This window comes from Pundamilia nyererei, unplaced genomic scaffold, assembly GCF_000239375.1.
Source record: "Pundamilia nyererei isolate P.nyererei 1_Seehausen unplaced genomic scaffold, PunNye1.0 scaffold00030, whole genome shotgun sequence".
In the NCBI taxonomy this organism is placed as follows: domain Eukaryota; kingdom Metazoa; phylum Chordata; class Actinopteri; order Cichliformes; family Cichlidae; genus Pundamilia; species Pundamilia nyererei.
This window is the reverse complement of record NW_005187431.1, coordinates 1,379,347-1,394,612: the sequence shown is the minus strand read 5'-3', so window position 1 is coordinate 1,394,612 and position 15,266 is coordinate 1,379,347. Positions and strand designations below refer to the sequence as shown.

Sequence of the window (15,266 nt, the reverse complement as noted above, 5' to 3'; positions counted from 1 at the left end):
TGGAGTACAAATACCTGAATACTCTACTTGCATAAAGTAACAGAGTATTTGTGCTTTGGTTCTTCTAACATAGAAGCTAACAGATTTTTAATCACTCTGCACCATTTCACTGTTGTGTTGCCTTACTACAGCACAGCTTTCAAAAGCTTACACTATATATCTGTATTTTCTGTCTTTGTTGAATAGTTTTTAAAGCGTTTTACACTATATATTTATGCATGTATATTTAGTGCTGTATTTTTACAGATATTTCACTCTGGTATTTTGGAAAAACTGGCAAAAATCTAGAAATGCGACATAGTGTGATAGGTAGAACAGTAATAGGGTAGCACTTGTGTGTCTCATTAAAACCCAGTCTAAATGTTTTCGTGAAACCTAATCCAGTCTGGGAATAGAATTATTTAAGAAGATGAGCCTGAAGGTTGGTGGGGACTCTAAGACTGAGTTAAGGAATCAGGTTGGACAGGCAGGGGGTGGTGCTGTCGCAGTCTGTCACGGCTAACCAGTACTAGAGAGTGGCCATCGTCCAAAGACTAGATTAGCATAACAAGCGTCTTGCTGACAGGCCCTGGTGACATGGAGGGGGAGTGAGGGAGTGTGTAGGGTGGTAAAGTGACCAGGCAGGGTGATGATGACGATGATGGAGCGGTGGTGATGTGGGGGTTCTAGCCTATGCTCCAGATGGAGGTGGACCCATAGCAGCTGGGAGACTGGTTCTCACAGCTCTGCCCCTGTGTCATCTGCTGTGGACGTGAGCGTGCAGACAAATAGTCAGCTGGTCTATACGTCATACAAAAAGTCTCTGTCCATCAAACGTAGCCCAAACGTCACACTGCATGACACTCATCTACACGTGAATTAACATTTTGTCTGTAGAAAAACGTGCGTGTGTGTGTGTGTGTGTGTGTCTGCCTGCTAACAGCCTAATTGAGGATCATTATTAACTTGGTCTATCCTAGATGAGTCTCATTGGGCCAGGCAAAGGATTGATTGTGGCTCTCTCTTGCTTGCTCCATTCTGTCACTTACAATTGACCAGGTACTCCCCTCTGGAAAAGATCAGTTACTGATGATGATGATGATGATAATAATGGTGATGATCATGATGAGGCCTGACCTGATGGTAAGTGGACAGGCACTGCAAACCAAATTCTCAAGACTGTCGTAACTTTACATGCAACAATTTTGTTCTCTCAAATTTTTTCCCCCCAAACCCAAACTTTTTGCAGTCGCCTGCTCACACGAGGTTCTCACAGAGTATATGTGTGCAGGAGTCAGTTCTCATGGGGCTGCGCTCGTTAAGTGGAGCTGATAAAGTGTCTGTTTTTAACACAACAGAGTGGCATTAGTAAAATTGGCAGCAAAAACCTGTTGAAACTGCTGATTTTTTTTTCCTGCCGATGTGGGCTAACGCACACCCTCGTCCCATTTCACTTATTTACTCGATATCCTTTCCACTTTTTACGGGGGCCCGTTCAGGGTTTTAATTTGTTTGCGAAAAAGATCTGCTCTCGCGTGTAATTATGATGGTGGATCACGTGAGGCTGCATTGTTGGCCTGTAAACATCCTACCCCACTGATTTTAATTCTAAGCAGTCAACTCTTATTCATTTAAGCCTGTTACTCTATTAAGTGTGAAGGCACTTTTCATTCTGAATTATAGATGACTGTGGTTGCGCCAGAGTAACTTTGCATGTGCATATAGTTAAAGACAAACAGTCTAGTCTATTGCCAGTGCCAGAGTTTGTTTACACCAAGTACATTCAAACCCAGAGGTGTGATATGAAGTTTTGCGTATCCTTAAAGCTTTTGTGGCATTCGTGCAGTAAGAGCAGTTACATTATCATTTGAGGAAATTGTGTGTTTTGTGGAGCTCTAATGATATTATAGGTGTTGCCTTTGCTCCAAGTGTTTTTCCGTTTAATCTCTCCGCGGGGGAAAAAAAAGCAGGCTTTTGGAACGTTGTCAAATGCGTCATTCATTACCAAACACTGGGAACATCCCTTCTTGTGTGTGCATGTGTGTCTGCCATTTTGTGTTGTTTGTGTAGCCTCATATTCACAAATGTAGTTTAATTTAAACCCACCACCAATAAAAAGTGGCTACTGGTTTACATGCGGCTCGTAACTCTGAGACGGAGCCTCAGAACCTCCAACTGACGTCTTACTGGCGGCCAACTCTGAGATCTGCACCTGCCTCTGATACTCGCATACGTGCACAGATACTGCGTGCACATGTTCACGCTCATTGTCACTTGCTTTGTACTTGCATGCACGACTTCAAAAAGAGCTCAGTTTTAAAAGGCTTATATGGCTGTCATGAATTGCTTTGGTTGATTCTTTCGTGTGAAATGAAAGAAGTGCTAATGAACTTAGCATTTACTACAAACAGCCCAAACCAGAGCTCTGTCTCTGATCTTCCTTTGCCCTCACACAAGTAGTTTCAGTCTCTTATGTTCATGGTTAAAGGCTGTCATCGAAGCCTGCTGTTGAGCATCTGTCCTAACGGCGCTTGATTGCTTGCTTATTAAGTAGTCTTTTGGTAATAGAGGATTTGAGATAAAGGGGCTTGCATGGGCCTCACAGACACTCACATAAGCACATTAAATGTCTTGCCCTTCCATCCTTTCTACAATGCGTTAAGAGACTTTTTTTCTCCTTTCATTCAACCTTTTATGTCAGAGTCAAAGTTAATAGTCCAGCAAACTTCAGCTCGGTCTGAGAATATTTACTTTGGTTGATATTGGGGAGAGGAGGTAAGCATCCACCACTCTGTCAACCCAAACATGTCCCCTGGATTTTGGTAAGCGAACGTGACCGAGGAAGGTGGTGGTTCTGCTTCAAGGGAGTTATTTCCCAGGAAAGTATTACGTACCAGTTTGGGAATAAAGATGAACATGCCCCTGTACAATTTTTTGGGAGTGCTTGAAAGAGTTGACATTGTGTATTGTTTGTAGCACTCTGGCATAATTGTGTATGCCTCCATTTATTATTCAATATATAGTTGCTTTGTCATTCCTTGTAGATATCTTCTTAGCATCCTCATCCCTCCATTACTGTCTCTAGCCTGAATCTTCTATCATAGGTGCCCCCCAACCCCCCAACCCCACACATATACACACACCTTCTCTCGTTCCCCCTAGGGGGCGTTGTGTAGTTGTGCAGTGCTAATGATCCAGGACTGTCACTCCCGCTGGGATGGATGAGCCAGCATACCCGGCGCTCAGGAAGCCTCATTAGGATTCTTCTTTAATCCGTCTCTGACAGGACCGGCCCGAGAATGGGACGTCCCCTCACACATACACCACACACAATAAATACCCTATGAAAGTACATTCAGCGCATAGACACAATATTAAAATCACACTTTATACCGACATACATACAGACACAAATGCACTTCAGCCCATGCACAAAGAATGGACCCACTGATACCCACACAGTGTATACACACAGTAACACACACGCATACACACACAGTTATGCTAATGATGTGTTATTCTGCTACAAACAAGGATCTTCGATCATCCTGGTGTCACTCCTTATAGAAATCCACTACACATCATAAGAGCTTATTATGGGTGATTAGTTAATTTGAGGGAGGGATGCTGGGAGGTAAAAAGAGAGAGATCATTTTCCTTCTTTGCTGTCATCTCTGCACCGCTCTCTCCTCGTGCTTCTTTCTTTATCCCTCTCTCTTGCTCTCTTTTGGCTCACTCGCTTTCTTTCTCTCCTTAGTGAGATATATCGATCAGCACGTTGACTGTGTTATCAATAATCTCCTCTTTAGTCGTCCGCAAACAGTGATCTCCACTAATGAACCAGCACAGTCGTCACACTGCTCTTTCTCATTGTGTGTGTGTGTGTGTGTGTGTATCTGTATTTGTGAGGCTCAGCCTGCAGCATAGAAACTGCAAAATGGGATGGTAAAAATATCAGAAGAAAAAAAAAAGTGAAGGTAATTGTACTTATTATTATGATTATTATTATTATTCATGTATTTATTTATTTCCATTACTTTAATGAAAATGTGAAGAGAATTCTGTGACTTCACTGCACACCACACTGTTCGCTATGTGCTCGATACTGGAGTAAAATCCAGTTTCCATTTTTTTTAGACTAAAAAAAAACTGTTCTGCCATTAAATGGAAACTTTGTTACAACAAATAAAACTTGAATCAATTATGCTAAAAAGAATTTAAGCAAATAAATAAGAAGACATCAAATAGCAAGAAGGGAAGAGAATCCATCATGTCTGTGGACCATATGTGTGTATGATTGGTGTGTGTGGCGGCCGTATGTTGAGCGCATGTTAGCCGTGGTCCGTATGCAGCTGCTGCAGCATGGGCTTTGGGCTTCATTATGTGGCCCTAATGACCTTCTGACAGCTCATCACTGATATACACATGCACAGACACACACATACAGTGTAGTGGCATGATCATATATGTGACAACAGCACAGCCAATTAAAGAAGGTGGGGGGGGGGATATTTGAGCAATGGAAATTTACTATAAACCCTGTCTTTCCTCTCCTTTCCTTGCCTCTGCAGTGACATCTAACAATTAGATTTCAGCTGCTTTGTCCCCAGTAATTCCCTTTTAATTATTAACACCGACATTATTAGGCTTTCACTGTTAAGGCTTTCATTAAGGGTGGATGGCCCTCATAAAAGACAGTCAAACTACATATCCTCCTTCTACACTTTCCTCTTGGTTTTTTTTTTTTTTTCTTACAGGAAAAATAAATAATAACGTATTTTTTAGTGCTGCTCTATTCTCATTGTGTTTTTGTTGGTAGTGTTTTTTTGGGTTTGAGTTGTTGTTGTTTTTTTAATCTACCCTGGTAGAGCTTTCATCATTCTGGGCTATGCAAAGTCATTGTTACTGCAGACATATACAAAAGATGTCCTTTAGCACTGGCCCAGTGTAGAGGTGATAATGAAGTGGGTCTCGCTCCTGTGAATTTGAAATATTTAATCAAAACATTTGCTGAACCTAACCAAGTTATTTTAATGTGTACATTTAACAACACAGCTAATGAAATTGAATGTAAAGTTCAGAGGGTTCCTCCAGGTTCATAATCTGGTGATTTCGGCTGTCCCAAAAGCATATTTGTGTGTTTATTTAGACAAATATTAATAATAATCAGCTTTAACTGACACTGGCTAATCACTGAAGCATACAGGGAAAGGAGCCATTGCATAAGAGACTCAGACCGGCTGGATTCAGCCTACTCTGAAAAGAGGTTATTTCAGCATTAAGGACCCTGTGGAGAGGGTGGGCTGTGAGTCAGTGGGGTGAGGTTGCCTCCTACAACATGGCACGCTCCTTAAGCCATCAGGCACGGGGAGGGACGCCTAATTGAACATGATAAAGTGTAAAGTTAATTACCCCTCTCGCCTGTCAATGATACCCCCATGAGATAGGGGGCTGGCCTCAGGCACAGCTGCTCGTGTGTCCGTGTGTGTGTGTGTATATGAAAGAGAAGGGGTGACAAGACAAAAGCCAAGGGATCCCATGAGAGTTGTGCAGTGGATGATGGCAACAATCGGCTTTTAAAGATACCTCTGTCCCTCTGGTACAGCACTACTTAACACGTCTGTCCCACTAAGAGTTTGGCATACACATGCACACAGAGAACAGAGCACAGCTGACCTTTTAGACACAGTTGGTAGTGTTAAACCAGTCATATGGCTGATATATTATGTCTCGTGTGGAAAATTCACATATTTTAGTTCAACACGTATCAACACCTGAACTTTGTGTTCCAGTTTTCATGAACTATTTCATGTGTTTTGCAGGTCTGCACATATGTGTTGAACTTTTAAAGACTAGACATCAATATGTGAAATGTGTGTGTCTTATTAGTGATGTGCTCACATCAGTTAATGTTAATATCAGCATGTGGTGTGTTTAGGTGTTGGAGCTGCCAGCATGGCCAAACTCACCTTCATGGTAGGCGGAGTGGTCGAGGAATACAACGCAGCAAAGGAGTTGCTCACCTGCATGGGAGCAAATGTTATTTACTGCGGACAGGTCGGCACTGGACAGGTAATAAGGAATGTCTAAACATAATGACTGCATAAATACAAACAGCATTTCACACAGGGACATAGATTTGATGCCTCAACCAATACTTCTAAGACACTATGGCCAAAATTATAGGACACCAAGGCAAAAAATTATCAATGGAAAAGTGTGGACATTTGAAAGTCTGGTCTTTTTCCGTATATATGTTTACAATAGCTTTCAAAATTTGAGCAGATAACTATATAGTGAGGTTTGTAAGTTTCTACTCATGTTGTGCTTTTTGCCAGAATATGTAGTTATCAGTACATATAATATTTGCCGGAGTATATTGGAGACTGTTTAGAACCTCCAATTAAAACTCTTTAAATAATAGCTCTTCCAAAAAGTTTTGCAACCCACTGGCTTTGGTTCATTTTTCAGAAGTCAAACAGAACTTTAATCAACTATTAATTTCACGTTTCATAAATCCCAAACAAACCTTACCTGAATACCTTAACGAGATTCAGATTTCCAATTGTGTTTCACATTTCAGGACCATGGACAGCACACAGTGTTTACTCCAGATTTCTGATGTTGCTTTAAAGGAAAACAAAACAAACAAACAAACAAAAACACCAGCAACAAAACTTCTATCAACTTTATAAACAGAATAAATGTAGGCTAGAATGCACACATAAGAAATCATGATAACTCCTATAATTATAGAAGTATCAGTTGTTTCTGCTGCATGTAGCATCATCTTGCTTACAGTATTGTTACAAATAATCTTTGTAATAATATTGTAACATGCTGGACTATGCAATTTTGAAATACCGTGCTGTAATTCTTTCTTACATATTGATGGGTGGAAAATGCCCTTAAACAATTGTACCTAATTTGACCAGAACCTTTCTCAACACAGATTTCCACTGTTTAGTCAATCTGACCCCATAAATGCTGCAGCATTAATAAACTAGTTTTATAAGAACATGACTTCTTCCATATTATTACAATTCCTCCAGTAATTTATTTTCATAATGATTTATCCAAAGGATCTAATGTATGTATATTCCCTATGTCATCTTAGATGAGTGGACCAGTCCTGATGAAACTCTGCATAAACATTTCCGAAGATGTTGTGTCTATATGGCATATACAAATATTTTATACAAATCCCACAATTATATATATTTGTTCATTTGACAGCTCAATTGAGCACCAAATGGCCACCTTACAACTGTGTTGTTCATGTTTAGTGTCTACATACTAAAGTTTGTTTACTTGCGCATTCTACATTTGTTATACTACATATTTTCACAATCAGTGCAATTTTTTTAATCTTCCTGGTGATGCTAAGCAGCCTCTGATTATGAATATAGTTATCGAAATAAGCCACTATACAAACAATTAGTCAAGAAAAAGTCCTGCAAAGCAATGTGGGCTTAAGAAGATGACTGGGTGAGCATCATCAGGTCATGAGACACTTTATGAAGTGACAGTAATTGTTTATTGACCTAATACCAAAGCAAAGCCCCATGCATATCAATGGGATTTGCATGTTTTACCGAAATGAAGTCTGTGGCTTGGGAAACCCACCAAAATAAAGTCTACTCAAACTTCAAATTAACACTGAATCAGTCTATTATGGAAATACATTTTTTGTTTACATGTTAAAAGGTAATTTGCTATATTGGCTAAATTGGGCTAGAAGTCCAGATTGTTGGGCCTCATTTATAATTGGATAATTCACTTAAAAACTGTTTTGTAGATAGAGGTGGGCTACTTCAGAATTTCTTCATTAGCTACATGTATGGAGATTATTCCAAGTGTGGCGCATCCATTTGGAAGCTGTTGTTGGATCTAGGAGCTGTCATTGCAAGTGAAACAGACCGTCTTTAAACTGCAAATCCTACAGAGAGATGGCAAGAACAATAGAAGTGAGAAACTCAACAGCTTGATGCATTCTGAGGGGAAAAAACAACATGCTAGTAACCTTGGCAGCATAGGAAGCTCTGGACATCCGCTGAGGACAATAGTGCTGGTTTGTGGCAGGATCCTTTCCATGGTTAAGAGGGAAAAAAATCCTTCAGGACCAAATCATTATTATTATTATCCTAGTTATCAACCATAACAAAAGAAATGCCAGATTGGATTTGACCAAAAAACATCTAAAATGATATAATATGTTGCATTTTCTTGAAAAGAAGTCTTAAAATAATTGAAATGATCCCATTACTTCAAAGATGACCATTAAAAATGTAGCATTTAAGCATTAGTGGCCATTGAAGTGTTTCACTCGTCTATTCCAGAGTCAAATTATCTGAGATTTACTGTTGTGTGTTATATTTTGTTTTGCAGACTTCATCATTTACATAATAATTCCTTTATAAAAATCTTTCTTTCACACCCTTATAGGCAGCTAAAATCTGCAACAATATGCTGCTGGCGATTGGGATGATTGGGACCGCGGAGACCATGAACCTTGGTATCAGGTACTGTAAGCAAATGCTCTGCTAAAAGATAAAATAATAAGGAAGTGTATGATCATTGGATTCATTTACATGGGAATGATTAGTGTAGAGATAGCTGTCTGTGGGTAGCACTAACACAGCTGTACATAGGTGTACAGGGATTTAGTACATCCAGATCCAGATTTCCTTATTGTTGTTGATGAATTTGCAAAAACGAAAGAACAAGTACAGTGAAATTACAAGGACATATTTTGAGGTTACTACCTTTTAGCCACACATTAACTCTGCTATTATTGCTGTTAGATATAGTTGTCACAGTAAGGTCAATTACTACGCCAGCGATGTAGCTGTAACTGTAATTTACTACTACAATACAGGTTTAGAAATGTGTGGGTGCATGTGTGTGTGTGTGTGTGTGTGCGTAGTTTATGGGAGTGTGAAGGGGTCAGCCCTGCCCCAAGTCAGAGCCGCCTCTGCTAAAGAGAGATGGATGAGGGGGTGGAGCCACATTGTCTGATTTACATTTGCTGATTGAGCTCTCACCAGAATCCTGCCACACCTCTGCTACTGAACACCACCTAGAAAACCCATCATTCATGATTCCTCCTCGTGACACAAAGCTTCTTTGGTCAGGAAGCTGAGGATGATGGGAGGTGAAGTCCGGTGGATTGCACTGCAATCTTATAGCACTAGAAATCATGTGAGGACTTAAAATGCACCACAGCACCCATACTTTGTTTTGGTCTGTAGAATTTTTAAGTGCGGCTTGCATACAGGAAGCTTATACATCAGTTTTTATAGATTTTATATTCTTCAGATTTTATATTCTGTTCTATTTATGTATTTTCCTTGTCAATAATGGACTGTTTCTTCTGTTTACTCTTTGGCTATAATGCGATTTTACGGCCTTTACAGTGTAAAATGGTATTTGCATCGAGTTTTCTGCACGGGTGTTCATGAGCGTCCATGAATTCCTCTTTGCACAGTGCAGCTGTGTTAGTGCGACTGATTTATCTGTGCTGAGACAGAGGAGGAAAATTGGCATGAGCAGTCGAACATAAATCCCCTCACTAGGCCTCTGAAATATGGAGGCATTAAGGGAGCAACGCAGATTTACACATTGCCACACTGTCTCTGAAGCACACACACACAGACACACGAATTTACATCCAGATATACTGAAGGCAGCAGTTTTCTACCACTACAACTTCTCACAATTCACATCATTATAATGTATTCCTATAACAAAAATAGGAATACTAACTACCGCATCTCTTCACTTTGACTGTGAATTATCTTCATATCTTTTCAAGACTGACCCATATTCAGTCTTGATTCCATTTTGTGTGTGTGTGTGTCTGTGTGTGTGTCTGTGTGTGTTTCAGTTTCCCCCTCTTCTTGCTAGCCAATCTCTGGGGCTTTATTAGAGGGCTTGACAAAGACTGTCATCGTTTAGAGGGAGCCCACACCCGTAAATCTCCCATGCTGCATTGCGGCCCAGCCTCTTATGCAGAAAGAACGCTCTCTTTGGTGCATGTGTGCAGACACACACACCGACACAATTCAAGACAAAGGAGGCTAAGCACTCACAGGCAATTTGCAGGAAAACGGCAATAACATTTTATCATGTTGGACTTGGGCCTGATAGAGCTGCCCTTTCTTTAATATATGTGTGTGTGTGTGTGTGTGTGTTTCCTTACCTGTACATGCAGGCAGATACACACACACAGAGTTCTGTTCATGGAGCTAATTTGTTGATCTCAGATGGAAGCTCGGGCCGTCTCCAGCAGAGCGTGACGTTCTCTTAGTGCAAGGAATGGCCACGCATGACAATTATCAGCACACACACACACTCACACACTCAAACACACTCTCCCATGCAGACCGTTTCTTTCTATGTATTTTCAATTCCTTGCTTTTGGCTTTTGCTTCCCATCCATATTTGCTTTACATTCTTTATTTTATTATTTTAATCCATTTTTTTCTTTCTTTTTTTTGGGGGGGGGGCCTGCTGTAATATTTGAAAGCAGCCAAGCAGTCAGTAAAAGAAGGATGAAAAGCTGCAGAGAGTATCATAGAGCAGTGGAGAGGAGCAGCAGTGATTATAATGATACATATGAAGATAAGAGTAGAGACGACTGGCCCATGTGACGCTCATATGACACTTTTACAGTTCACCTTGCAAACCTGTGTGTCTGCGCCCATTCATGCGTACAAATACGCAGTTGCCGATGCCCAAGTAGGAGCTTACATATTTGCTCCTTTGTTCTTTTTATGGGGAGGACAACAGGCAAATCAGAGTTTATAACAAGACCCTTTTAGCAGAGAGACAGAAATAGGTTCACCACAACATACATGAGCACAAACACATCGTTCCCTTCCTCTCTCTATAGTTGAGATGAATCGTGAGCATATGTTCAGATGAAGATTAAACTCGCGTGATAAACGCGCTTGTTGCCTCTATAAATGGAATAGTAAGTGCTTGTGTGTGTGTGTGTGTGTGTGTATGTGCTCGTTAGCTCTTTAATGATATATTAAATGGGGAAGAGGCTGGGCTTCCTCTCTTGTGGCGTCTGATGAGATCGAGAAGCTAATCATAATGAAAGAGATGGTTAATATCAGCGCTGCAAATGAACTCCACCTGCTAGAGCTCCCAGGACATAAACACCCTCCCCTCTCGTTTGAATCTTCAGCACCATCTCTCTTACTGTTTTTTTTTTTCTTAATTTTATTTTATTTTTATCTGCACCAGCATTACACAGCAACACCGTTCATGTCTGATTATCCATGTCAATCTTGTTAAAGCGTGACATGTCCTCTTCTCCACGCAAATTACCGCAGGCGAGGAACAACACCACTGCGTCAGCTAATAACCGCAGCTGAGTATGAGTGTGTGCGAACAGTTTGTCGTGTGTGTCTCTGTGATGGGAGCAAGAGGGGAACTTCATTGATTTATCGTTAACAGAGGACAACAGCTCCCCGTCAGCGTCTATGGCCGCTATAACAAACGATCTGCGCGCTCGGACGCGCTTTATTGTAGCTCAGCCAGTAACCTTTTCAGCTGCTGACCCAGAACACAGGGAGGGGCTGCTTGCTTGTGTGTGTGTGTGTGTGGGGGGGAGGCTTGTGCGATGTCAAACATATGTCCCCATGAGTCCTTAGACAGGAAGGTGTCAGCATGGAAGAGGGAGGAAGGGTAGAGGGGAAGCAGGATGGCAAGGGATGCTTACAGACATAAACTAAGAAAGCTATCATGAGCTAGACTACCATTAAAAAAGAAGAAGAAGAAAAAACCCAGCGCGTGCAGAACCACTCATGCCACACTTCCAAAACTGTTTGTTAAAAAATTAGGGAGTCTGAGCGGACACATAAGAGATGAAGGGGAGAGGAAAGGGGGAGGGAGAGACATGGAGAGAGTGTAAATGCAATTCCTTTTCTTAATTAGTTAGTAGACAGCTAATAAAACTGCAGCAGTAATGGCAGAATGAGAGCCAGGTGGAGAGAGGGAAGGAGGGAGGGTGCTGGCCTTAAAGACCTATGATAGTTTAATAGTCATATTGAGAGCAGAATAGAGTTACAGGCCTGTAAGTAACAGTAAACTGAGGCAGCCAGGACTTGATGTGGTCAGCTTTATACTGGCCTTAAAACCATTAATATGGCATGTTGAACGGTCGACACAGACGCCGTCGTTACACCCTCCCTGCTCGGTTTCACTCATTGCTTCTGTCTGTCTACCCTCAGTCTCTTTCTTTGTCTCATGTGCCTTTGGTTACTTCTTATCATAGTCCGGAGGTTTGTCCTCTTGCATATGAAAGTAGGTTGCTGCAAAATGGGGCAGCAGAGCTAAGAATGTGCCTCTGTGTGTGACAGCGAGGTTTATGGCTCCCCTGTGCTGCTTAACCACTTCTCCTCCTCCACTTTCTTGAAAGAGGGATGAAGGATAGATGTAGTGGTAAACATCAATACTGCATTAGCCGGCATTACAAAGCCTTCAGCCATTAACACTGAGGAATGGTCACAGTGAGGCATAAGGTTCATTGGGGGTCACTACAATCACCAGGCACCCCCACACCCACCTTTTGCCACATTTCTTATGTCCCACTGGTCCTCTTCAACCCAACTCTGTCCCATTTCCTCCCTATATTTTGCATAACTCCTCTTTCCTTGTTTGTGCCTACCATTTTTTAAAGTTTTCCTCTCCATGTCATTCTAAGATGCTAAAAGTTTGAAAGTAAAGTAATTTTCTGACTTTTTTTGTCTGAAACATGTTGTAATAGTAGTATGATATTTTAGGTTTCTTTAAAACCACCATATTTGGTGTTATTTGGGCTATTAAATCAAATCAAATCACTTTTATTGTCACATCACATGTGCAGGTACATTGGTACAGCACATGCGAGTGAAATTCTTGTGTGCGAGCTTCACAAGCAACAGAGTTGTGCAAAATACAATAACATAAACAGGCAAAATATATACGAATGGCTAAATCTGAAACTAATAAATATATGTACAATATATAATAGTATATGCAAAAAATTTTTTAATTATTATTAACAGCTAGAATTGTTAAAACTGTAATTTAGTTGCAATGTAATTTAGTGTTGTACACCTTCAGACAAATAAAACTATTTCACATGTGTCAAAGACAGAACTTATTTAACTCTATTTTCTTCTTTTTGCAGACTGGGTTTGGATCCCAAGCTGTTGGCAAAAATCCTAAATATGTCCTCAGGTCGCTGCTGGTCCAGCGACACGTACAACCCTGTCCCTGGAGTAATGGAGGGAGTTCCCTCTGCCAACAACTACCAGGGCGGCTTTGGAACCACACTAATGGCAAAGGTACTAAGCTTGTGTTCTGGTTGTATTATTTGTGATTCTTAATGTCTGATGTGTTTAATAATCAGTTCATCTTATCAATACATAAACTGATAATGAAAGTGTTCTGAAATCCAAGAATCTGTATAGAGAATTCTTGGGTTGTTGGGTACAGTGGGGACGAAGAACCCCCCTTTTAACAGGAAGAGAATTGTCAAGAATATTTTTTTTTAAATCCAGTATGTGCTCATCATCTAATGAGGCAGACATTTCTTCATATCCTACACACTAAAATAAAGATGTTTCTGAAAACCGGTTTTCTTGAGCTGTTCATAGGATCTGTTTGCACCTGTCACTTTTTCTGACTGCTTGTCCCTCTCTTCTCATGTCTGTGCTTAAAGGATCTTGGTTTGGCGCAAAACACTGCCACCAACACCAAGACACCCGTCCCTCTGGGTTCCCTCGCTCACCAGATCTACCGAGTCATGTGCTCTCGCGGCTACGCTAATAAGGATTTCTCATCCGTGTTCCAGTTTCTGCGTGAGGAGGACGGACAATGAATGCAAGGGGAGCACACTGACTCTGCTGTTACAATACACAAATACACATAAACACACACCAGAGCTGCACACACCCCTGTGCCCCTTATCCCAGTATGCTCAGGAGATGCTAAGGCCTTGCAGTCGAGCACAGACCTGCTACCCAGTTTTCATACCATTTCGACCCATGTCCCCTCATTACATTAGCTAAATCATATTTTCACTTTATCCTCCTCTGTCTATATGGAGGAAATCATAAAACTGACTCCGATCAGGCTTACATGTAACAGTGAAAAGTATATGTGGTTTTCAGGGTAATAAGTAATAACTGAATTAATGTAAAAGCATGATTATGTTCTTTTTGGTTTTGTTTTGTGGGGATTTGTGCTGTTTGACTGTTACCCTATTACCCAAGTTACCTCAGCCTGTTTATATTAAACTATAAAGGTAAAAAAAAAAATGGTATAGATTCACATAATAATTGAAATTTAATTGAAGAGCATGAAGAGGTTACTTCATACTTACAATACCCACATACCAGCACTACGTTTAAGGTTACAAAAATAAGCCACACTTTTTTGTTCAAAGTTTACTGAGTTTGTTACTTTTTTGTTTTTTTGACATTTTATTTCTCCTTTCATTATTCAGTACTGCATTTAATTCATTTTTTTTACCTCATGAGTTCACTAAAGTTGCAGTAAATCTTCTGTGGTACACCATTCAAGTATTTCCTCACTTTATCGACCAGTTTTGCTCTACTATTCTGTGAGATAAATATCTGGTTATTTTTGCACCATGTGCATCGCAGTGCGATGTGCTGGGCTGTTTTGATACAGTCACAGAATCTCTTTAATGTTACTGCTTTTCTCTATCTGCTTATTGGGCCAATGAAGTATTATTTTTGTGACCAGTGCTGTTAAAATGTTTTCTAATCACTGCAAAATGTTCTGTCAAGCACCTTCTTCAGTCCATATTTCTCCTCTCTCTCCCTCTATGCGTGTATGACAATCTGTGTAAAGTCAGAGAGGAATGATTCATCCTGCTCTGTACATAATTCATATTGTTGTGTAGCACTGAAGAGGAATCTGAATGGACTGCCATTTTTTTGTAGTAAAATTCATTATAAGTCTACAGTTTGTCTTTGCACTGTGAAACAGATCCAGTCACACTGTAGCCTAAAATAAAAGCTGTTCCATGTATTCAGTGTTTGTATTTTCTTGTAACATCATTTTTATTTTTGTTTTATTAAACTAGATCAAAGCTCAAATGGCTAGCTTCATTTTGAGATGACTGACATGCACAAACTATGAAAATAGGCATTCCTGTTATTATTTTATTGAATATAGCATTTTTACACTAAGAAAGAAGCTCAGATGTAATATTACCTGATAACCAGAGATACTCTTAAAATTCTTGACTGTCCCACTAACTC

General features: G+C 40.4%; 1 protein-coding gene across 1 annotated transcript in view; it reads left to right on the top strand.

Moving 5' to 3' along the window:
* Positions 1-15,033, top strand: part of hibadha (3-hydroxyisobutyrate dehydrogenase a) — a 22,202-nt gene extending 7,169 nt beyond the window's left edge. The window contains exons 5-8 of the mRNA XM_005728808.2: positions 5,918-6,051; positions 8,425-8,501; positions 13,163-13,319; positions 13,697-15,033. Of these exons, the coding sequence (XP_005728865.1) occupies positions 5,918-6,051; positions 8,425-8,501; positions 13,163-13,319; positions 13,697-13,855 (527 nt within the window). The 3' untranslated portion in view covers positions 13,856-15,033. The remainder of the gene's footprint in view (positions 1-5,917; positions 6,052-8,424; positions 8,502-13,162; positions 13,320-13,696) is intronic.
* Positions 15,034-15,266: the final 233 nt, after the last annotated feature.